The 25,661-nt window shown below is 39.4% G+C and overlaps 1 protein-coding gene across 2 annotated transcripts in view; it reads left to right on the forward strand.

Annotated features, from left to right (window-relative positions):
* The window catches only part of LOC136833770 (myb/SANT-like DNA-binding domain-containing protein 4), a 60,188-nt gene extending 39,212 nt beyond the window's left edge, over nt 1–20,976 (forward strand). The window contains exons 3-4 of one of the 2 annotated variants that reach the window (XR_010851583.1): nt 5,529–6,140; nt 12,666–20,976. Coding sequence is in view for 1 of the 2 variants with exons in the window: in XM_067096020.1 (XP_066952121.1) it covers nt 5,529–5,980 (452 nt within the window). In the remaining variant the exon portion in view is untranslated. Of the gene's footprint in view, nt 1–5,528 lie in introns of both variants that reach the window. The other variant, XM_067096020.1, reaches the window with a different exon arrangement.
* The last annotated feature ends 4,685 nt before the right edge of the window (nt 20,977–25,661 follow it).

A 25,661-nucleotide genomic window follows, 5' to 3' on the forward strand; every position in this document is an offset into this window, starting at 1 on the left:
TTATATTTGTGATAACCTTGCATAAGCCGTCATTCCCTTGCGTCTGTCTTGGGTTTGACGGCCAAAGGCATGTTTAGAGGGGCGTAACCAGGTAGTAATGCTTCTCTTCCAGTAGCCGTTTATTTAGATACTGAAGGCATTCCCCAGCACGTTTGGAGATAGTTGGGACGTAATATCTTTGCTCCCCTACATTGATCGGGATGTAAGAGTTCGCTTCCCTTCTTGGGCTCCTGCCCTCTGTGTACAAGGACATGACTACTTCCTTCCTACTTGTGCTGAGTGTTGTTTTCGCCGCCTGCGCTATAGAGTTGTGGGCGTCATCGCTAAGTTCCGCTTCCACGGTGCCCTTGGTGGCCTCCCCTCCTTCCTTCTGTCTCCCTGTAAGTTCTTCCTTATCTCTCCTTTGGTAGAGATCTCACTCCTTCGCCCTCTTCGCTTGCTCGTCGGGTGAAGACCGTGAGGAGGGGGCCGCCCATGGGCGGTCAGGCGACCTCTTCTAAGGGGCCTCCTCTCACTGTTTAGGGCAGTTCCCCTTGTAGTGAGAGGAGTCTCCCTTTTCTAATTATCTTTGCTTTTTCTTTCAGGTTGACAGTGAGCATCGCAGGCACAGCAGTAGTTGGCTGGATATCTCAGGGGATATCTTGCATTAAGGAGTCCTGACGTTCATTCAGCATTGCTTCAGGATTGACCACATTACGTGGTTGGAATGGCATAGTTCCATGTCGGGATTGTTCTGGCTCTGTTCCCGCTGATGTGGATTGGTCACTGTCATTGCTGGCTTTCATGTATGCTGTGGCACTGCCTCTGGCATAACTGTGGTCCATCTGCTCTTGCTGTTTCCTGTGTTATGCTTCTGTTAACTCAACGACAGTCTCTGGGCAGCTCTTCCTGGTCTCCTGCCACAGCCGTCCTGATCGTTCCTGTCGCTGCTGGTGACTTTCATGTGACGTTCCTGGCCATTGCTGTAACTGCTGCCTTCCAAACCACTTCCATAGCTCCTGCATCAGCTGTCCTGATCATGCCTGCTGCATCACATGGTGGTCGTGTCCTGGGCCCTTTACATTGTATTTTGCCTTAGCTGCCCTGGGGTTACGAAATCCGCCATCCTGTAGAAGATGCTGGAGTGAAGGTGAAGGAAGTTGCCCTGTGGAAGTGACGTTCCTGGCCATTGTGGTAGCTCCTGCCTTCCGAACTGCTTCCGTAGTGCCTGCATCGGCTATCGTGATCGTGCCTGCTGTTTCTCCTGGTGGTCGTGTCCTGGGCCGCTTCCGTTCTGTTCCTGCCTAGCTGCTCTGGAGGTTACGATGTTTCGTGTCCACCATCCTGTAGAAGATGTTGGAGTGAAGGTGAAGGAAGTTGCCCTGTGGAAGTAGTCTCAGTCTTCTTCAACTTATCTTCGATTCCATTTTCTGCTGCCTCTTCCCTTCCTCTCCCGAGGTTTGAGGGGGTCCCGGGAACTGGACATACCTCTGTTGGCTGAAGGAGAGGATGGCTGCTTCTTTCCCCTTGATGCCCTTGGACGTCTAGGGACTGCCTCCTTCCGAGGAGGCAGTGGGTCTTGTTGCCTCTCCCCAACCTTCAGGTTAGGAAACCGATTCATACCCCTGGATTTTGTGTTTCGGGAGCCGCGGGCATGCAGACCTCAGTTTGTGATCCCGTTCCCAGTCCTAGAGGTTCCGCCTCTAAGACACAGGCTGCTTCGGGTGCTCGTTCACGAGCTGCTCCGATTGCTCGAGATTCGGTGGAATATCGAGTATCCTGATCTGGTCTGGAGAGTACTCTCCCCGGCCCCAGTTCAGGAGCAGTGCCAGAGAAAGGGTTGAGGCACCCAGGTAGGTGTCTCAGCTCTTCCTGCCAGCACCACAAGCTCTCCCCAAGTGCTTACCAGTGCTCGGTTGGGTCCCAGCCTGGTGTCTCGATCCTATCAGTTCGAACACCAGAATGAGCAGGGAAGAGATTCCCTTTGGGAGTTGTGAGGGACTTCTAAGGGACTGACTCTCTTTTCAATTTCTTAGGAAACCGAATGCAGCCGCTTCCGATTTTTTTTGAGTCTTGTGGGTCACTTGAATCATATGAATCATGAGCACTCTCCTGATGAGAGGCACAGGACGAGAGTACCGAGAAACCCAGGTGTCTGGGTCCCGAGACGCCAGGTGTCTCGATACTGCCCGCCAGCTGCTTCGGTTGCTTGGCTGGGTTCTATCCTTGTGTCTTGAACCTTAGGGTTCGAGCATGCAGGATAGCAGACACAAAATTCCCCTTTGGACCTTCTTCTTGAGGGGCCTCAGCCTTCGAAGGAGTTTAGAGTTCGGGAAACTAGTGCTAGTTCACGGGAAACGAGTTCCGCCCTGACCAATTCCGATTGTGTTTGCACGATCGGCTTGCTTGGCGTGCTCGCCCTGCCCAGCCCTTGGTCGCGCTTGCGAGACTGGCTTGGCTCGCCCCGCCTGCCTCCCAGTCCACCGCATACCACCCAGCTGGATCATGTTCTCGTGATCGGCTCAGTTCGGTGCAGCTTGGCTCGGCTCCAGTCGGTTTTTCCGAATTGGGTTCTCGGCTCTGCTCGGGTGAACTTTCTTCCCAGGAAAGCGCTTTGCCACAGCGCAAGTGCTCTTCTTCCCTCGTGTGGCAGTAATCTCCTTCGGTTGATAATCGCTCACGGTCCACCTCTCCTGCTGGTCTTACTGGCAGGACAGGTAGGGGTACTCTTTCTCCTTACCTGTTCTCTTTTCCTCTTGGTTGTTCTGAGAGGTGTGAGACGGATAGAGAGAGCTCCAACGAATTTGTTTTCAGAGTCCGGCTGCTTGGCATACTTTGGGTGTCAGTCCCCGATTGTCTCGTAGTACAATCAGGTAGCCGAGGAGGGTTTCTTGGGATCTGTCAAGGTCTCCCTCCAAGGAGAGAGGTACAGGAGTTTCATGCTTTGGAAGTAGCGAGGGTCTTCCTCTTCAACGACTAAAATAAAACGGTGCAAACATTACGACAAAGTGACGAAAGAATTTCTGAGATGTTCAGCAGAGTTACAGCTGGACGTAAGGGAAAAGTTTTATAAAAAATTCACCATAAATCGAAATATTGTGGTAGAGACTTCCAATTTGTTGCAAAATGAAGGTACATGACTGAATATTACTAGAATGTAAAGAGTTTCAGCTTACAATTGCGTTCTTCGACCATTTCGGTTGAGTTAAAGTTGACCGAAGGTTGAAATTTTGGCACTTATCGTGATTTACATGGAAATATTTCCAAACTGATAGAACCTACAACCATGAGTTATTTTCTGTTGTATTCTACATGAAATTGCGCACATTTCCATATATAAAACTTTATGTAACGACTAATATAAACCGGTGCAAACATTACGACAAAATGACGAAGAATTTCTGAAATTTTCGGCCGCGTTGCTGTGTGGATGTAAGGAAAAAGTTTTTTCAAAAATTCACCATAAATCGAAATACAGTATTGTGCTAGAGATTTCCAATTTGTTGCAAAATGAAGGTAAATGATTGAATATTACTAGAATGTAAGAGTTTTAGCTTACAATTGCATTTTTCTACCATTTCGGTCGAGTCGAAGTTGACTGAAGGTTGAAATTTTTTGTAGTCGACGTGCGATGCGTCCACTCGGCACCCAACAGGCAATTTTAGTCGACGTGCGATACGTCCAGTTGGCGTTTAAGGGTTAAAATCACAAATATGGCTAATGTATGTGATGGGCTTGTACTGAAAAGACTATCTTTTTAAAAACTGATTCTCTATTACAAAATTTATTAACCAAATTGTGTTTTATGTATCATTAATGAAAAGACTGGTCATTTCTGTACTGTACATTGAAAATATGGTTGTATGAAACATTTCTTTTCTAAGCTTCTTTTTGCAGTTCAGTTTGATTCTGGATCATTTGTAATCTTTTTTAACATAATTTCTATACTTGAGGTTCTTTGCTAGAATAACAAACTGTTTTGAAGGGACATGTAACTCATGAATAAACTTTAAACATTTCTTTAGACTTTTCACCCACTCTTCCTTCATCATCATTGCTTCCTATGCTATGTGATGCAGAGGGCCTCCATGAAATTCTGCCACTCATGTCTCTCCTTGCTTTCACTTCCACAGATATCCATTTACCTTCAGCCTTCTTTCTTAGTCCTCATCCAAGTAGGTCTGGGCCTTCCAACTCTTTAGGTACTCAAAGGACCCAGCTAACACTCTCATGTACTGTTCTTCATGGGGTTGTGCAAAGGACATTTCCAAGCCATCCCCATTTCACTCTTACATCATCTAATGTGGATCTTAAATAATGTCCCTTTTAATGTAATTTGCTATTCTGCTAACTGTTTCCTGTTATTCTTCATAAAGATTTATTCTCAGATTTACAAAATATTTTAGATATAGTGTCATTTTTATACCATGATTCATTTGTGCATACTGTACCAATAGAAATCATTCAGGACTGTTTTTGTAATACACTGAAATCACAGCTATCGGTTAAATGGGGCCATCCTTGTGGCTTCTTATTCTCAGATAGAACTTTGTTCTGGATGATCATTTTGAGTGGGTCAGCTTGTGTGGCCAAGGAAACCCAGTCAGGAACTACTGCATTTCATCAAAAAGCTGCTCCCTTCAGATGCACCCTAAGGAATTAATGTAGAAAATCCCCAAGTTTTGTGAATTTTATTATTCATGCATCAAGTTAGGTCTTTGGATCAGGACAGCGCTGATATTGCTTTATTATCAGTAACCACCTAAAGGGGACAGGAGCGCTCTGGATTTACCATAGCTGCTGCGTGATGATCCAGGCAATCATTTTAGATCTGCTCCACTAACAGCTTGGTCAAGTGATGTCCAGATATTTCGTATGAACTGAGTTGCCCCCATCCCTGGAAGATAGCTGATAAATCCTGCCAGAAATATACTAAATGTTTCAATTACAGTTTCCAGTGATGTATTAATCCAAGCAAAGAGAGAGCTTTTCCTGCATAAGGTACTTAACCAACTTCAACTATCATGAGTTAATTTGGATTATTGGGCAGGAAATTGAATGATGCAAGGCATGTATACAGTACAGTAAACCTCCCACATTCGCATTCTCAAGATTCGCGGACTCACGCATACGCGGGTTTCCCTGTGGAACATATCTACCCATCATTCGCGGAAAATTCGCCCATTTGCGGTATTTTTCACTGAGAAATATTCACTAATTACTATATTTTCATATAATTTTCATGAATAAATGCACTTTTTGTTATAAAACTATTAAAATACTCAGGTATAAGCATTTTTACAGGGTTTTTCTTATGTTTAAACTATCAAAATGGGCAATTCTAAGTGTTTTTAGAGGGTTTTAAGTATTTGTGGAATTTAGCTATTCGCGGGGGGGGGGGTGTGGTACGCATCCCCTGCGAATATGGGGAGTCCACTGTATAGGCAAAAAATAAAAATATTTTAACCATTAGGAGTTTGAGATATTCAGTTTGTATGTTTATAAAATATCTGTCCCTAAAAGAATGTCTTACATTTTTTTTATTTCAGATGGAGATGTTAAGAATGTGAATTCTGAAAATATGGTCAGTGAAATGTTAATGCCAGAGACATCTACAAATACAAGTGTGAGAATGGATGGATTTCAGACGAACCAACAACCAGCTGCCCCTGAGGCACCTCAGAATTGTGATTTAACAACCTATTATGAAAAACCATCATCAGACATGAACCCAAATATTGGCCCTTCTAGGAGAACCAGGAAACAAAAGATGGATCAGTTATGTGATCAAGATATTCTTCTAGCACAGATGCAGATGCAGCAAGCCCAACTTTCCATTGAAAATTTACGTTTAGAGCGAAAAACTTTACAAGAACGATACCAACAGCAACGAGAAGCTCATGAGTGGCAAAGAGCACAGCATGAAGCTAATCTTAATCTAGCAATGCTACAGATCAAATTCTGGGAAAAGAAAACTGGTTATGGAGATATGGAAACTTGAGCTTAAGTATATCATAGCATTATAATTCAAATGCATCATAACCAATATTAATTTTATGAAAGTTATACAGTCAGTGATCTTTCATGTGACAGTAGTCGCAGTTTGCTGTACTATTCTTTACGATAATTACAACACTGCATTTTTATATTTGCAGTCTGTGGTAAGTGTTTGTACTTTATAGCCATGTTTAAGGAACTAATCAGGATTGTCTTCAGGTTTAGCTTTACATGTGATAAGTTCTATATCCTTAGCAAGTACTCTAAGTTTTCTAGCTTGGAGAGAGGTAAGAATTCAGGCACATAATTGAACCTTTGATCATTCCTGAAATATTTTCCAAAGGTGGATTAAATATGGCTTACAGTGACTAGTGTCTTGTAGCTAACCAAATTAGTTTTTTCATGTGCGAGATTGATAGCACACAAGAACATTTGTATTTTACAGATCAAAATTTATCTTCATGACTGAGGCTTGTTGGTTAGATGGATTGCTAATTGTTCCTGTGGAAATACAAACCATTCCCTTTTATGTGTGAGTATTCTTCAGCGCAAACTGGAATCTTTTGCTAAAACTTGGTAACAAGGCAGTTAACTGATGGTAAAGGGGTGTGAATGGAGGAATACCCCCTAACTCACCTGCCTCACCTAGCACTTTTTTTTTTTTTTGGCTGCAGTCAAGTGTGGACATCATCGTGCATTACCATTTGGCTGAGCTGAAGCTTCCTTTTTGTTTGAGAGTTTTATTCTTTTTTATCAGTAAATGGAGAAAAAACCTGTACACAATTGTTGTGAGGGGCGTGAGTTTACGTGCCAGTGCTTCATGTCTGGTATGTTCATTGATCCATACCATTATTGTGTATTCTGTAGGGTTAGGCTCTGCAGTCGTATATCCTGTTGCAAAGAGTGTGTCAGGTGGTCAACTTTGCAGTGGGAAAGGTTAGAGAGTAAGTGGATGAGGGTCAGGAAGCATTTTCCAGTATCCTAGAGAGGAAACACATACACACCAAGTGACATCACTGAATCATCTCCACCCCTCCTTGCTTCTTCTGTGTTTCCTGCTCTTTCTCAGTCTAGGGAGGGTATGTGCAGGGGGTGTGTAACCCCACTTAATGTTGTCTAGTGATAAGTCTTATGCTCAGGCCACGCTTTCCCAAGGTGAAACCCCAACCTGTGCAGTTGGAGGAGGCTCCTGCTGCATTTGCTGCTACTCCCTCTAAGGAAATGAGCCCTACTGATCTTCCAGCAGTGGTTGCCCTTCCTATGTATCAACCTTATCTCTGACAATTATGATAATCTTGCCTCTACCAGTACTGATGCAAACATAATGTACCTCAGTTCTCTCTCTCTCTCTCTCTCTCTCTCTCTCTCTCTCTCTCTCTCTCTCTCTCTCTCTCTCTCTCTCTCTCTCTCTCTCTCTCTCTCAGTATGCACATCCTTTGCTCTTAGGGGTGGGTAGAGCTCTCAGCTAGCACGCTGTTGGCCAATGAAGAATTAGAGGAATTTATTTCTGGTGATAGAAATTAATTTCTCGCCATAATGTGGTTCGGATTCCACAACAAGCTGGAGGTCCTGTTGCTAGGTATCCAGTTGGTTCTTAGCCACGTAAAGTAAATCTAATCATTCGGGCCAGCCCTAGGAGAGCTGTTAATCAGCTCAGTGGTCTGGTCAAACTAAGATATACGGTACTTAATTTTTTTGATGAAAAAGCAAGCAAAATATCAAATGTTAAAGTAAAATCCCACAAAATCACAAAACAGCTTACCGATGTAAACGCACTGCTCAGTTCTTTCTCTCTCTCTCTCTCTCTCTCTCTCTCTCTCTCTCTCTCTCTCTCTCTCTCTCTCTCTCTCTCTCAGTATACATATCCTTTAATGAAAAAAAAAAGCACAGCAAAATATCAATAAAACATTATTACACTTACAGAATTCATTTATACTGTATTGTATTAGTCTATTATCATCGTAATATGTACTGTATGAAAAAAGCGATTGTTCTGAATGAGTGTGTGAGGATGTAGGTACGTGTTGCCATATTTTTTTCTGTTTCTGATTTACTGTACCATAACCTTACCTTACCTTACAGACCTTACAGTTCGTTTGGGTTGCCCCAGGTCCCTCAGTGTGAGGCACCTTTGATGTCTACCAGAGAATTGCTAACGCAATTCGTTACGAGTTTAGTTGACTCTATGGTTATGACACATATTACAACAGTAAACCAGAGAATATTTTATCACTGTTGATGTTTCATCTCTGATCTCCGTAAAAATATTTAAAATTCAAATTACATACACAGGCAACACAAGGTCTTACTCTCCTTCCCAGCTAGTTTAACTGTGCCTGTCATGTCTCATCCCCAGCTACTGTGCTTAAACACCTCAGCTCTCTCTCTCTCTCTCTCTCTCTCTCTCTCTCTCTCTCTCTCTCTCTCTCTCTCTCTCTCTCTCTCTCTCTCTCTCTCTCTCTCTCTCTATCATGAATAGAAAAATATGAAACCAAAACTAAAACTTTATGAGAGAAAATGGCTGTTCCTGAATATAGGGGTAACTTGATTAGTTTTCACACATAGCTGTAAGCCGTATATTTTTAGGGTAATGTTGTAAGATGACTTTGAAATTACTGTATATTAAAGTGGTTTAGGATGATATTTTAAGGTATATTTGGTGTTTGAACAATTAAAATAGGCATTTTAGTTTAAGGTATACATGTACTGTACAGCATATTTGGTGTTTGAACTGTTAAAATAGGCAGTTATAAGCCTTTTTAGAGGGGTTCCATTATATCGCAGATTTCAGCTTATTGTGGGTGGTTGTAGAACCTAACCCCGTGAATACGAGGGGTCAACTGTATTAGCATTTGTATGCTGTTCTATATTAAACAGTTGGCAAATATTTTGCTATTGTATTTTGGTATATCTAAATTAGAAATTTGATAAATATTTCATCCAAATTGCCAAGTGTGAGTGTAGGGCTTATTAAAGATATAGTTCAACAGCATTATCTGGTATGAAACTTATGAAGTCGTTGCATTGTCCAAAACATGTTTTAATCTGCTTGAGCTATTTGTATATCATTGGTTGAAACTGGGTAAATATGCAGTGTACTGATATTTACTGACTTACACAATTATATTAATCACACTTGTAAGATATGTTATTGTCATCAGAATTTGGTGTAAAATGATACACAATGCATGAGACAAAACTTGGAGTAAAATAATGATTAAAACGCAAGAGAAACTAGGCAAATAACACTTTCTTACAGTCGCTATTGAGTGATTCTGATTCACAATACAGTAGCATTAATGACGGCACATACATGATGTCATATGTATGTAAGGATTCATGAGTGGCCAGTTCTGTTGTTGAGCTTTCTGAGAGGTACATTTCAGGCCTGAGAAATGTGGTGGCAGATCAGCTCAGCTGTTTGGATCACGTAGTAAGGCTTGTGTTCCCTGCACCCTCGTGAATTAGAAATTAATTCAAGATTTCTGAACACCAGTGAGTTACTTGTTTGCTGCATGGTTAAACAGTAGGCTTCCAGTGTTATGCTCCCCTGTACCAGATCCTTAGGCAGTGATAGTAGTCACCTTCCAGCACCAGTGTGCTAATACCTATCTGCTGTGTAGTCTGATGTGCGGGGTGATCATTTGAGTATTAATGACACTAGGGCTTAAGATGATCCTCATGGCACCTCAATGTTCCATGCCAAGTGGTCAAGGCATTGAGAGATTCCCCTTGGACCCACTTTTCTTTGTCAGTTGCATGTGCAGAGGTATCATCAGGCAGTACAGGCTCTCAAGCTACACACATGGATGCTTTGCAGCAGATCCTGTGAGAGAGAAGCTTATATGGCTAGACTGCCTAGATGGCAGGGTACCTCCAATGATCCTTGTTCAATATGTACCAAAGAAAGTGGGCCATCTCTGTTATTGGTGTTGTAAAGGTGTTCTCTCTTTGGTTGGAGCTTCTGTTCAGCAGATTGAAAACTACCTCATCCACCTTCAATGAAACAAGCTCCTCTCAGTCTTGGCTAAATAAAAGGGTATCGCTAAGCCTTGAGGTCTTCAGACTGAAGGGTATGGATTTCTCTAGATCTGTAGAGTTATCCATGCTCATAACAAGCTTTGAGCAATCTTGTTCTCCTCAGGAATTTCATACCTCTGAGTTGGATGTAAATCTCCAGCCTAATTTGGGTGTTTATGGGCCTTAGGGAGAGGTGTCGTACTGGGAGCTTTCACTTAAGACTGTCTTCTTGCTAGCCTTAGCCTCAATGAAATGTATTGGTGAGTTACAAGGCATGTACCTGGTTCGGCATTCAGAGGGCTGGGGACCTCTCTCATTCTTGCACATCCTTGAGTTTGTGGCAGAAATTCAGAACCTGTTCATCTCAGACAAGAGATATTAGTTTCAAAATCCCTCCCTCTAGTACTATGTTGATAATAACCCAGATGAAATGCCCCTGTGCCAGGTGCGAGTCATAAGGTGCTACCTAAAAAGGAGCTACCTCTTAGGCTAGAGTATCTGCAACTTTTTGTTAGTACTACTAAGCATGAGGAGTGTCCAGGCTACTTGAAGTGATCAAAGAAGCATACAACTCCTCCAGTGAGGGTGATAGCCATTTAGTTCAGGCAAGAGCTTAGAAAATCAGGGTCTTGGGACTGTCCCTGGCATTTTGGAAGAGCTTGTATGTTTCATAGGTCATGGGGGTAGGGATCTGGAAATGTTAGACTACCTATTACCTTATTCCCCCTAAGGAATATTGCCTACAAGTTGCTGAACACTTTTCCTTCAGACCTGTGGTGGCTGCTCAACAGGTTGTGTAATAAACCAGAATCCTTTTTAACAGTACTGTAGTATTTTGCTGGAGTACTACTGTAGGTGAGCATAAGTCTAGGGAGGAGTGGTTTAGTGACAGGCTTTCTTCCGTCTTTCCTATTCCTCCCTCTACAGGGCAGCAGCAAAACTGAGTACTTGATGGATCCGACCTAGGTGCAGGTAAGCTACATAACCAAGCAGCCAGTCTTATTGCTTTGGCTGTTAAGATGTGACTCTGTTTTCCCTTTCAACAAGTTTGTGGGGGTGGAACTGTCATGTAATCCATTATTTGTATTGGCCAGATTGAGCTACCTTCCAACTCGTGTCAGCCCTTGAAAGGCCACATTTGGTTCTTGGAGACTTTGAGTTATTAGAGTGAGGTTCCAGACATTACTTGCACAGGCTCAGGTTCTTATCATTTTGCCATCTTTTTGTTGGTCAGAATAGGAGGTTCAGGAGTCATTACAGTACTCCCTTGCTTAAATCGTGACCAGGGAAGAGGCATTTCCAGATGGATTTCAACTTAACAGTCAATTGAGAGAGACAACATTCCATGTAAGGAGTGAATCTCTTACCTAAAAGGCAATGGTCTGTATATTTCAGGAATAACAAAAAATTGTTTAAATCTATATTTTTTGTAGGTATACAAACAAAAGCATTTTATTATACTTCCTACCATTCACCAGTTAATGACCTTGATACCAGGTTTCAGTGATTGATTTCAGCTCATGCTGAGGAATACGCGTACATAAAAGGCTCTGGTTTGTATACCTAGGAAAAATGCAAATTACTTTCAAAATTGTTTGTTTAGCCGTGTAGGAAAAGTAATTTTTTTGTGGTATCTCAGCTATTGCTTAAGGCTAACAGTTTTTATTTGATTTTCTGACCCCAACCAATAATTTTAAAGAATATTTAATAGCCTAGGTCAGTAATTTTAGTCATTTATATAATATTGAGTCTTAATATATTGGTATGCTGTAGGCTACTTTTTGAAAGACTGGTGTGCCAAATTTGTGAAATGTGATCATTAGGGACCTGCTTTATTTCTGTGATGTTTTACTATGTCCACTTAAAAAGTGGCAGATTTTTTTTTTTTAGGCTTCTGAGTATTGAGTTATTTTTTATAATAATTTAGTTAGTTTACAAAAGATGTTATTGAATAACAATTTTTGTGTAGAGGTATGCCCTATGTAATGTCTACAGTGCATTCAGTGAAACTGGACGTTAATGGGATCTTATGTTGCCAGGATATTATCATAGGCAATGTAGGCTATTCTGCTGTAGTGTAAGATACCTTGAGCTACTAAGTAGTTTAGATATTTTGCACACAGTGCTTTATTTTAAACAATAAAAGAGAGAGAGAGAGAGAGAGAGAGAGAGAGAGAGAGAGAGAGAGAGAGAGAGAGAGAGAGAGAGAGAGAGAGAGAGAGAGAGAGAGAGAGAGAGAGAGAGTAACTTGTACCTGCATGCATACAAAATTAGAGTAAAACACATTCACTATGAAAAATAAATGACAACTAACTGAAATAGAGAATAAAAACACAAAAAACTGAGAGAGAGAGAGAGAGAGAGAGCAGCTGCCCAACCATTCCTCCATGGTTGACTTGAAAGGTAGTTCTGTATACAAGATTTGGTAATTTTTTTATTTTGTTATTTAGTCCAGATACAGTGCTGTAAAAATATTTTGGAGGAATGAGTTGGGAAAAAATGAATGTTCATAATTTTATTTTTTGCTTGAAGACCTTTTTAAAGTGAATTAAAGAATTAGGGAGGCTAGAAGATGTGATAACATTTTCTAATTCCCTAACTTCTTGTTTGCTTATTCATACTAAGTATGTCAAGATAAAGTTTTCCCATTCTTTCTAATCTGAAAACAGTGGAGGTGTTTGCTTTAGAGGCTGGCTCTAAAACCTTGCTCACCACCTGAGCCCCACCCACACTCAAGCTGACCACCTGCCTTTCAGTCATGCCTCTGCAGTCAACTTGGAAAGGGTAAGAAGCTATATAGGGGTAGAATAAAGGAAGTGTTATTTTATATTCAGAAATAACAATGTTAGAAAAGGATACAGATTTGTATAATTCCCTAACTTTCTTATCTGCAAAAGTTAACGTAAAAAATGTGCCGAAGTCTCTTCGGTGCAATCGAGTTTTCTGTAAAGCATATAGTCAAGGCCACAAAAAATAGATCTATCTTTCTGTGGTCTTGTTATAATGCTGCATGAGCTGTGGCCCATGAAACTTTCAGCCATGGCTTGGTGATGGCCTGTCCTGTAGCATTGCCAGACACATAACCATGGCTAACTTTAACTTTAAATAAAATGAAAACTACTGAGGTTAGAGGGCTGCAATTTGGTATATTTGATGAATGGAGGGTCGATAGTCAACATACCAATTTGCAGCCCTGTAGCCTCAATAGTTTTTAAGATCTGAGGGCAGACAGAAAAAGTGCAGACAGAAAAAGTGTGGACGGATAGACAAAGCCATCTCAATAATTTTCTTTTACAGAAAACTAAAATGACAGTTTTTTAAAGAAACATTTAATCATAGGATAAACTTATAACATCAAATTTCTCATCTCTGATATAGTCCCTCCTCGCTTCTTGATTAACCTGGTAGCTCTCAGTGAAGGTGTCCCTTGCAGAGCTTGCAGGATTTTGTTTTTACTTCTTGGTATCGATGTGATCGTTGAATGAAACATTCCAAGATCACATTTCATCTTCATACAGTCATATCTTTTACATCAGGATCAATATTTCTTCATGGTTCCTTGTTGCTATTACGTATCACTAACATTAGTGTGGTTGCATTTTGGAGCCATGATTTAAATTACAAAAGGTCTTTATGCATGAAAATAAAAAAAAATAACCAAGTTGGAATCCAGAGCCTGAATAGTTTTACATGCTATTTACTAAACATATTTGTAATTTATGGAAATTCACAATAATTACAGAAAATACATGCAGTCCCCAGTTAACGGCGATCCGGTTTTACAGCCCTTGTCTAGCAACGAAAATCGGCAATTTTTGGCCTGAAAATCGCAGATTACCGCTTATCAGCGCCGATAATTGGGTATTGGCGCTGATATATACTAACAGGGGTGCTGATAACAGAAAATTGTCACTTTTCGGCTCTGATAAGCCCCGAAAATCGCCGATTTTGGGTTAGCAGTGATTTTCGGTTATCATCACACCCTCAGAACAGAACCCCCACTGATAAGTGGGGACTGCTGTACAGTTATGTACATATAGTATGAAAGCAAATACTGTAACACAGGAATCTGCTATAATTAGGTAAAATATTTTAATTAGAGGTCAATACAGAACTGTAGCATATTTTGGGAGTGTTATACAGTACTGTACAGGCAGTCCCCAGTTAACGGCGGGCTCGGTTAACAGCGATCCGGTTTTATGGCGCTTGTCTTGCGACGAAAATCGGCAATTTTCGCCACCAAAATTCGCCGATTTTCGCTTATTGGCGCCGATACATACCTAACAGAGGCGCCGATAACCGAAAATTGGCCCTTTTTGGCGCCGATAACCCCCGAAAATCGCTGAAAAAGCGCAGAAAATTGCCGGTTTTCTGTTAGCAGCGATTTTCGGTTATCATCACACCCTCAGAAATGGAAACCCGCCGATAACCGGGGACTGCCTGTATGTTTATTAGCAACAATACTTATCACTTGCTCTGAGGCTGCTTGTGGCTGCAACATCTGGCATTAATATACAGATTTTATTTACAGTTTTAATTCTTAAGACTAAGGATGTTCAGATAAATGTTAAGTGATGCATACCTATACAGTATTGTATAAATAACCAAAATTTATTATATGATTTTAACTCTGAATTTTTTTTAGAGTATCTGCAAGGAATACCTATTTCCATTTATGATTTGGTTATGTCATTTATTCTAACTTCATTTTATTTAGTCATTTGTGGAGTATTTTGCTACATATGCCTGGAATCACTTGGCTCATAGTTGGGTTCTCTCAGTATGCTTGTACAGTGTTTAAATCTAATCCCTATTTGTTTTTTTACATATGCATAAACTGCAAATTATCATTTGGTAGAAATCCTCTTGCTTATAACTCTTAAAAACAATTGTGTTTGTGGGAAGTGGCAGTAACTTGAGCGGTAAGCTTAAAAATGTTTATACCTTTTTTTGTTCAGAGATGCATAGCTCTGACAGTTTTCAAGGTAGACCACTAAATTTTTTTCTCACTTTGAAGCTGAATAATTTTTATATACTAGAGCATAAAAATCTACCCAAAGTAACTTATGTAAGTTAAATAATTAGTAGAAATTATGAGATACGAGAAAATTTTGCACTTTTCCCCCCTAAAACATCACCGAAAAAAAACTGCTTGCAGTAAGGTCTTAATTTTTTATCCGTAGCTCACCCAGGTAAATTGCCTAGTTATTGCAATGAAAAGTTGTAGTTATAGCAAGGAAAATATGAAAAAATGAATGCAAAAGTAGCATCATGCTTTCCATAAGGAAAGTGCCTGTCACTCGTGATACTTGCAAAAAAATGTTTATACCTATATTAGTTCAAAGATGTGTACCTCCAACATTTTTCTAGGTAAACTGTTAAATGTTCTTTAATTTTGCAGCATGAAAAGCCCCCAAAATAACTTTATATAAGTGAAATAATGAATAGAAATTATAAGATATGTGAAAATTTTGTACTTTCCCCTAAAAAATAATTTGCCAAAAAAAAATATTTGCAATAGTCATAGTCATTGTTGTAAATCTGTAGTACTGTATACCCAGATAAATCACCTAGTTATTGGAAAGCAAAAAAGTTATAATTATAGAAAGGAAAATGTGAAAAATGAATGACTAAGAAGTGTTGCGTTTTCCATAAGAAAAGTCCCAGTCACCCATGTGATATTCTCAGAAACTCTACCTTTTTTAGTTCAAAGATGCATAGCTCTGACAATTTTCAAGGTAAACGGGGTTGAACAAGGACTGGTAAAGAACATGTCTGTTGAACTTTCAACCAATAAGTCTAAAAAGTAATACAGTAGATAGAAGAGAGAGAGGTTTTTATAAACCACACATTGCTCCACTCATTTTAAAAGTCTTTTGATTCCGGACAGTTGGTCAATATTCCAAGCACCAAAATCAGATAGAGGGACAACTGCAAATATAGAAAATGGACTGCTATATAGAGGAAGCAGCATACTTGCTAATAAGAACAAACAGGTTGTTAATTGAAACAACCAAAAAACCACTCTATGGTCTTTGAAGCTGTCAGAGAAATCAGTGAAATGAATGTAAATGTAACAAAGAACTGAGCACTGCACTACATCGAAGGAACTGGAATTTGTCCTCAAACCCAGGAAGATGAAGAACCGACAGATAAGAATCTATTCCCACTTAAAACAGTATCCATGATCATGAAGTTTATGAGAATAAAAGTAACAAGGTGAATAATTTCATTTGAAAAGACTTAAAATAAAACTCATTTTAAAAAAACATACTTTTGAAAATTTAAGTAATTCGGCAAAATAGAGAGGTGAAATCTTATATTCTTAAACCACTATGGTGCAAACTTTTGTTATAAATATGGTCATGCCCTATAAAAGGTGCCAAGTAGGTGGCTCAGAATACCATTTCGCTTACTGGACTCAGAGCAGAATTCAAACCCCATAAAGGGAAAGGCTGACATGAAATGATGATGATGAGACTGGAATTACAGCAGCCAAGTTGCATAAAGTACAGACTTGAACACCATGCTAAATCTAAGACGTCAAATTTATATTTGTAAGACAGGATTGAGAAACTGATGAGTTGAACTGGCATTTGCGCTAGAGATGTTGAGGACTCCTTAAACCAGCAAAAAAAAAAAAAAAAACCTTCATGCTCAACAGTTCTGACATAGATGAAAAACAAAAGTATGAAAGGCACCAAGATTTGTCAAGAAAGACGATGTTATTAATCCAAATCACAGTAAAGCCCTTTTTATCTCACTAGATGCTCAAGAGAGCCACTACATGACTTGAACAAAGACAAAGACTAATAAATAATGGAACTCCCAGTTCCTGGCTGTAGAAAGTGCAGTGCAACATTGACAATGAAACTAATTTAGTGTAAATGGCCAAATTTCAGTGGATAGCAAATGACAGTTACTGGACAATAATCCATAAAAAAGAAAATTTGTGAACCTTCAATATTTACAGTGTATCCAGTTATAGTTCTTACAAAGGTAAAAAAATCCAGTTAACCCTTAAACGCCGAACCTCTATTTACAAAAGTGTCTGCCATATGCCGCAGCATTCAGGAGTTAGCGCCGAAGCGGAAAAAAGTTTTGTTCAAAAAAATCACAGCACGATTAGTTTTTAAGATTAAGAGTTCATTTTTGGCTCCTTTTTTTGTCATTGCCTGAAGTTTAGTATGCAACCATCAGAAATAAAAAAAATATCATCATATATAAATATTGAAATATATGACAGCGCGGAAAAAAAATTTCATATATAATTGTATACGAATCACGCTGTGTGCAAAACGGTTAAAGCTAATGAGTTATGTTTTTTTCTTTGTATTGTACACTAAATTGCGATGATTTTGGTATATAACAAATTGTAAAACGATCAAAGCAACACGGAGAAAATATTATCACAAAATGATGCATGAATTTGTAACGTGCGGATGTAAAAAAAAAAAGTTTTTTTCAAAAATTCACCATAAATCGAAATATTGTGCTAGAGACTTCCCGTTTGTTGCAAAATGAAGGTAATTGATTCAATATTATTAGACTGTAAGTGTTTTAGCTTACAATTGCAGTTTTCGACCATTTCGGTCGAGTTAAAGTTGGCCGAAGGTCAATTTTTCTATTTATCGTGATTTATATGAAAATATTTCAAAACTGATAAAAGTTACAACCATGAGTTATTTTTTGTTTTATTCTACATGAAATTGCGCACATTTTCATATATAAAACTTTATGTAACGGCTATTAGAAAAACGGTGCAAACATTACGACAAAGTGACGAAAGAATTTCTGAGATTTTCGGCCAAGTTACCGCGCGGACGTAAGGAAAACGTTTTTTTCAAAAATTCACCATAAATCGAAATATTGTGCTAGAGACTTCCAATTTGTTGCAAAATGAAGGTAAATGATTGAATATTACTAGAATGTAAGAGTTTTAGCTTACAATTGCGTTTTTCGACCATTTTGGTCGAGTCAAAGTTGACCGAAGATTGAAATTTTGGCACATCGTGATTTATATGAAAATATTTCCAAACTGATAAAAGCTACAACCATGAGTTGTTTTTTTGTTGTATTCTACATTAAATTGCGCACATTTTCATACATAAAACTTTATGTAATGGCTAATATAAAACAGTGCAAACATTACGACAAAGTGACGAAAGAATTTCTGAGATTTTCGGCAGAGTTACCACGCGGACGTAAGGAAAAAGTTTTTCAAAAATTCACCATAAATCGAAATATTGTGCTAGAGACTTCCAATTTGTTGCAACATGAAGGTAAATGATTGAATATTACTAGAATGTAAGAGTTTTAGCGTACAATTGCATTTTTCGACCATTTCGGTTGAGTCAAAGTTGACTGGAGGTTGAAATTTTTGTAGTCGGCGTAAACGTCCACTCGGCACCCAACAGACAATTTTAGTTGACGTACGATACATCCAGTCGGCGTTTAAGGGTTAATCTTATTCGTGTTATGAGAACAAACCCTTTTCAGGCCAACTGTGTGAGAGCTAAGATATCCCTGTGGTCAAGTTAAAAACAGGAAATTACCTCTTTTGCATTAATGCGTGTGCTGCTTTGATTGCTGCTTGTTACCTGCCCCATACTCTGTAGTAAGGTAACACCTAAATTGTTTCTATGGGTGCACTAAGTGACACTAGAATTTTTGTGCAACATCCTTGCAGCCCTTAGCTTTTTCATTTTATTTTCTCTCTATCTTTTACCTTTGTGAGAAAGAAAGAAAACATTTTTACCCACCGTAAGTTACTCTATTGTAATGATAATACAGTACTTACTTGTATACTGGTTTTCCACATTCTTTTGGGAAATATTGCCCAGCACCAGAGGTTTATTCCTTTAACTGAACTGATGCTGGTAGGTGGAAGTTTAACAAAAAAAAGTGTGGTGCTACTTTCAAGTGCCATACACTAGTGCTATAATTTTTCAGACACTGCAGTTAGGCAAATGTATTTATATATTTTTGGTTGTTGGTTTATCTTCATTTTGTTCTATCTTGCTTTCTCTTTATTTATGGGCATTCTGTCCTATGGAAACTTGGTTTAATGGCTCTTGGCACCAGAAGTCGTTTTGACATTTATATTTTCACAGTTACCCAGACCAGTTGGCAGTTGCTGTTTTGCAGGCAATAAAACAAATTTTTGGAATAAGTGTTTTTAGTGGTGCATTAAGTTACTTAAGGTTTCCTAGTGGGAGCAGCCAGTGCTCTCTGTCTGTCTGTCTGTCTCTCTGTTCATTGCTGATTATTAAGCAAAACAAATTAGTACAGTATGCATTAACCCATAGTTGAACTTATGCAAGATAGTATACAAGTTTCACTGTTATGTATGATTCCCAAAGGCATGTGTTTATTACTAGGAACATTTGTGGTAACTTTATAATAATGCACTAAATGTGTAAAACCACTCCATATCTTTGTTTATTGTCCATATCTTTGTTTGTACAATAAAGACTCCCATGTTCATTTGATCTGTGCAGTGCAAGGATGCTTATGTATTTTCTGTGCAAGCTGAATGAGTACATTGTTCTGAGTGGAGTGGAAAGGTTCAATTAATGAATATAATTAATTATTAAGTTGTAATTTTCTCATTGGAGAGAAAAGGTTACTGTTTAGAGGACTGCAGTTTTTATTTAGCAAGGGTACCAAGATAGACTCATGGACAGCAGCTAAGTCCTGATGTTCTTGAAAGCTATCGGGAATTAACCCTTAATATTTACTGTATTTTTTCTTTAGGAGGTTATTTTTTTAACAATACACCCTCTGTTTATAAATACTTTACCGGTACTTTCTTATACTGTATGTACTTTATATTAGTCAGAAATAGTTATGAAAACTGTAATTTTTTTGTTATGAAATAACTTCGTCTTATAGTTGAGACATGAATTTTTATTCATGGCATTGTTTCATAAAGTGCAAAGTTAAGGTCTATAATTTTTGTAAATTAGATCTGATTGGGATTTTATTAGGAACAAAATTTATGGCTGATAGTGGCAAATAGGCATTACTGTAGCTTGTTTCAAAGCTCCAAGCTAATGTGGAAAAAGCTTTATGAAAGGTATCGTATGTACATTGAGCCCCATGATGTACACTTTTGACTATATTAATTACAGTACCTGAACTAGTCATGAATATAGATACATTTATAAAATGTATATTTATACTAGAGCTAAGACTCATATAATGAGCTTTATAAAAGGCATTGTTGTGAGTAGTTAAGTAGTTCTGTGATGCTTAGGATTAGTTTGATGTTAAGTATGTGAAAGAGGCATATATCAAAAAGAGGGCCATATAAGTGTAGAAGGATAGAATTGTGTCTGCTACTTAGCACAGTTTTATAATTTATAAATGATGGACATTTCCATATTGCCAAACTCTGTAACTTCAGTATTTTAACTCCCAAGCCCCTGCAAAAAACTGTCACTACTTTCATTTAGGATTCACTTCTTCCTCACAAGTGTACAGAATTTGCATTTTGATATACCTTGCTACCTTAAAGGAAGACTGACTATTGTTTATTCCCTAAACTTTTCCAAATAATGTTACTTTTGTTATATATCTCAGTTATTAGAATAAAACTGATTACAGTACAAATTCCTGATAAGAGACCTTCTGATAATGGATTTCATTCTACAACAGGCTCTGTCCTTTTATGTTTTTTGTACATGATCCGCACAATGAATTTTCAGTAATAGACTTGTTTGTTTTACCGTTGAATATAAGATACAATATACTGTAGATGTTAAGTTTATGTAGAGGAGAAATGCTGAAACTGAAAGGTTAAGGTTGTAATGAGAACTAAACCATTTCAGTAGTATGTTTGCACTGATAGTGATGAGATTGCTAGCTTTGTGCTTCAATAACTTTGGTGTAGATTCATGTACTGTATTTCTTGTTTGCTTGTGCTTTAGAAGATAAAATCTTTTGATATCTCAATTTACAAAAATCTTTGAAACTGAACTCTTATTTTAAAAACCTTTCCAATTATGTAAAGGGAACTCATTGAAGTAGGAATGGACATGAAGCATGAAGGAGCAAAATAGTGATAGGAAAGACAAACATAAATACTTTTGGAAAGCATAAAAAATTTATATGAAATGTGAGCTTTTATGCTGTTGTTGACATGATCAGACCTAATCTGTTTAGTGTAAAGGGTAAAGCAAGAAATGGAAGGGTCTTCAAGCACATAAGATATCCAAGGCAATAGTTTGTAAAACTGAAACAAAATTTGTTGTAAAAGATTATACAGAATCTTAACAAAAACTTTGTTTCAGGCTAGACATTCCAGTGTATAGATATTGTGGATAAGAAAATACACAATAGAAAATTATATTTTATAAAAATTTCTCTATAGATTAGACATTCAAAGTGAGGGATTCAAATGGCACTCATTGTTACTCTCTGGTGCTAAAAAAAAAATTGTGAGTGTAGAGGATTTTGTTTTTAAAGGTCTGCCTAATGTAGTCTTAGCTGCCTTAGTTAAAGTACTTTAGGTACTTGGTCTTCATCAGCTGAATTTAAGATCTAAAAAAATTAAAAGCTGCTATAAATGTTTTGTTCAGCAGATCAAATACTCTTTCTTTAAACCATATGAAGCTTAAGTCTTTGGCCTAGCCCCACACGAGTTAAGAATGCTAGCTCAGTGGTCTGTTTAAAGTAGTAGTAGTAGTAGTAGTAGTAGTTTGTTGTTGTTGTTGTTTTGAGCTGTGCTGCATCCTTGCTGCATAATCATCAAAATATATCACCAAAATCCATTGTAATGAATTAATTGCAGAATTTGTGGAATAATGGCATTGTAGCTCACACCAATAGTACTGTGGGTACCGCTGCACCTGTGGCTTCGCGCATGGGTGCACCCCATTGCCCCAGGGCCCTTCAGTCTCTCGGGTACCAGTGTGGTTAGCAAGACTAACCAGTCTGGCCAAGTCCTGGACCCCCTGCCACTACTTGTACTCCATGCAGTGGTGCAACCATTAACTGGGGTTACACGGAACCCAGGGATACTGGTCTGGCCCAGTACCTATCTAGCCAGGCTGTCTCGGCCAGCTAAGGTACTCATATTACTTGTGTGGAATCCCTGGCTTGCAGGGCCAGTGTGAGTGCAAGAATTAAGTATACAAGTATTCATTTCCCCACAACATTTCCTTGGGAATTGGTCAGGGGCCAGGAAAGTGACGGCCCATGCGGTCCCATCATCTAGACCTAGTAAGAAATTATTTCCCCTTCCCTCCTTTCTTTCTTGTAGGAGTTTTGTCTTTTAGGAAGGTTTTGGCACAATCACGGACAGCCCTCACCCATGTTTTCGTGAGTGAGTACACTTGCCGTGACCCATGGGTTCATTGTCAGTATGATTGACAACCACTCTTGGCCTTGTTCACCTGGCGGAAGCCCTGCCTTTACTAGATGGGTCAGGGGTGCCAGGGACTGTTTGCCTTTTTCTCCTACTTCTTTGGAGGTTTCTGAGAAGTGAGGGTTGGATAAGCATTGGGGCTAGAATAGAAAGCATTCACACTTTCTTCGTAGCTTCTTTACAAGGAAGTATATACCCATATTGGTTGTAGAACCAAAGGGGTTTTGTGCCCAAGTGTGGAACGATCCTTATGGGGTTTTTGATGGGCCTCCTCCTCCTCCTGCAGGAGGAGCATCTTGGGTTTTTGGCACTTTGGAATCGACCTGACGGTCCTGTAAAATGGATTCAGATACCAAGTTGCAGGGGCTGCTTTTTCTAGAGGTCATCAAGCTTGGTTGCAAGCTGGATGGCCTTGGGAAAGCACCTGGGCATTATCTTTAGATTTTTTCTACCATCAAAAGAGTCTAGGTTCTCACTCAGTTGCCGTGGTCATTACTTATTTGGTGTGTTTTTTATTTCTTCTGCATCTGTATAGGGAATTCATTTAGGGCCAGTCGAGCCTCCTAGTAAGTTACTTTTTGTGCCCCTAACTTGTCAAAAGGAAAACTCTTCTCAGCCAGTGTAGAACTGACACCACAGGTAGGCTCAATTTTCTCTCTTTTAGCCTTCTTTTTGTCTATCCCCAGACCATCTCTGAGCAGGGAGAGTCTCTCTCTCTCTCTCTCTCTCTCTCTCTCTCTCTCTCTCTCTCTCTCTCTCTCTCTCTCTCTCTCTCTCTCTCTCTCATACGAAGGCAATGGCTTACAGTTGTCTACCATGCACATTTTAGGAGATTTTTGTGTGGAATCTTTGATCTTTTGCTGTAGAAAATGTGTTGGTGTCCTATAGGCTCCCAGGCCTATAAGGCACTGCATTGAACTTTCATGTTTGATTGGCCTTCTCTTTGGGACAGTGGTTAGACCAGGAATATCCTTTTCTAGTACTGCTGCTAATGGAAGAAGAATTGTAAATGTTACCAGATGTGCTCTTTTTGTAATGTAAAAAGATAAGTGGTGATCTGTAATCCTGCCTCTTTGGAGGGTGCACCAGAAATTTCTGGCACTCCTGCCTCTTCAGCGTGCTAGATATGCCTGGCAGTCTTGCCTCTGTTGGCTGCACCCATTATACCTGGTGTGTCCAGGTATAATGCCTGCCTCTTTGCTGCCTTTGTTGCCCTGGAGCCTGCACCAACTCTGACTGGTGCTCCTGATGCTTCAGGAGGTGCACCAGTTGTGTCTGACATTTCCATCTCCCCTGAAGGCAGTGCCAGCTTTGTCTTGTGCTCCTGAGCTTGATATTTCTTTGATAAAGATGCCATCAAAGGTGCCCAACATACATAGTACTGGGGAGGCTGTGCCATCAGCGACAGGCTCCTCCTCCATGGAAATGGCACCGTCGTCAACCTTGAAATGGAAGGCAGCCATGAATAATCAGTCTCATGGGAAAAAAGACTGGAGCAAGGCATTAAAGTACATCACTCAAAAGAGGCTTTAGTTTACCGGCTTCTAAATATAAGTAAAATTCATTCATTTTCTCCAGTGGAACTGTCAGGGATTAAGAGCTAAATGAGAAGAGCTAAGGTTGCTCATATCAGAAGTGTCTCCTGTATGTATAGCTTTGCAAGGGACTATGATTAGTAATATTATACGTCTGAGCCCACGAGAGTATACAGCTTATCATTCCCCTTATAACATAAATATAGGAAGCAATAGGGGTGTAGTTTTATATACTTGTAATGACACCCCACAAAATCCTATTAATATCTAGTCTACACTGCAAGTGATAGGTGTGCAGATCCATTTGCAAAGAAAATATACAGTATGTTCTCTATATACCACCTAGTGAAATCTTCCTCTCTTATGAATTTAAATTTATTATTCAACAGCTACCACATCCCTTTGTTACTCTGGGAGATAGGATTAGTAGAAACCCTCTTTGGGGTGATATCATTGCCAATCAAAGAAGTTACAAGGCAAGCTTGCCGCGTGTGTTAAGTGTGGTGAACCAAAGCATGGGCGTATATTGTAAAGAAGGAAAGTGTATACATTGTGGAGAGAATCATCCATCCTCTTCACAAAATTTTGATGTGTACATCATGGAAAAAGAAAACCAGACATTAAGGGTAACTGAACTCATCACATGTACAGAGGCAAAGCACAAAGTAGTGAGCCAGTATGTTAGACCAGGAATATCCTTTTCCAGTACTGCTGCTACCAGAGGTGCTCTTTTTTGTAATGTAAAAAGATAAGTGGATCTGTAATCCTGTCTCTTTGGAGGCTGCGCCAGAAATTTCTGGCACTCCTGTCTCTGTAGAGGCTGTGCCAGTTGTCTCTGGCGCTCCTGCCTCTTCAGCATGCTAGATATGCCTGGCAGTCCCGCCTCTGGCGGCTACACCAATCATACCTGGTGTGTCCACCTCTTTTGGAGGCTGCTGTAGCTCTAGTTGGCATGCCTGCCTCTTTGGTGCCTTTGTTGCCCTAGAGCCTGCACCAACTCTGACTGGTGCTCCTGATGCTTCAGGAAGTGCACCAATTGTGTCTGGCATTCCACATCTCAGACAGTGCCAGCTTTGTCTGGTGCTCATGAGCTTGATATTTCTTTGATAAAGATGGCGTCAAAGGTGCCCAACACACTTAGTACTGGGGAAGCTGTGCCATCAGCGACAGGCTCCTCCTCCACGGAAACAGCACCGTCATCAGCCATGAAAAGGAAGGCGGCCATGAATAATCAGTCTCATGGGAAAAAAAGCGGGAGCAAGGCATTAAAGTAAATAACTCAAAAGGGGCTCTAGTTTACCAGCCTCTAAATCTAAGTAAAATTCATTTTCTTCGGTGGAATTGTCAGGGATTAAGAGCTAATTGAGAAGAAATAGGTTGCTCACATCAGAAGAGTCTCCTGTATGTATAGCTTTGCAAGGGACTATGATTAGTAATATTGTGTGTCTGAGCCCACGAGAGTATGCAGCCTATCATTCCCTTGTAACATAAATATAGGAAGCCATGGGGATGTAGTTTTATTTATTCAGTAATGACACCCCACAAAATTCTCTTCGTGGATTTTTCTGTGGAACGTATATACTGTATACAGGGGTAACTTAATTAGTTGTCAAACATTCTGCAAGACACATTTAATTAATTTGTATTAAAGATTGATTTACTTTGTATTAAACATTTTGTAGATATTTAGCTGTGTTGACATAATATTAATATTTGAAAATTTTAAAATCATTATAAGCATTTTAGGGGTGCATATACAT

This window comes from Macrobrachium rosenbergii, chromosome 52, assembly GCF_040412425.1.
Source record: "Macrobrachium rosenbergii isolate ZJJX-2024 chromosome 52, ASM4041242v1, whole genome shotgun sequence".
NCBI lineage: Eukaryota > Metazoa > Arthropoda > Malacostraca > Decapoda > Palaemonidae > Macrobrachium > Macrobrachium rosenbergii.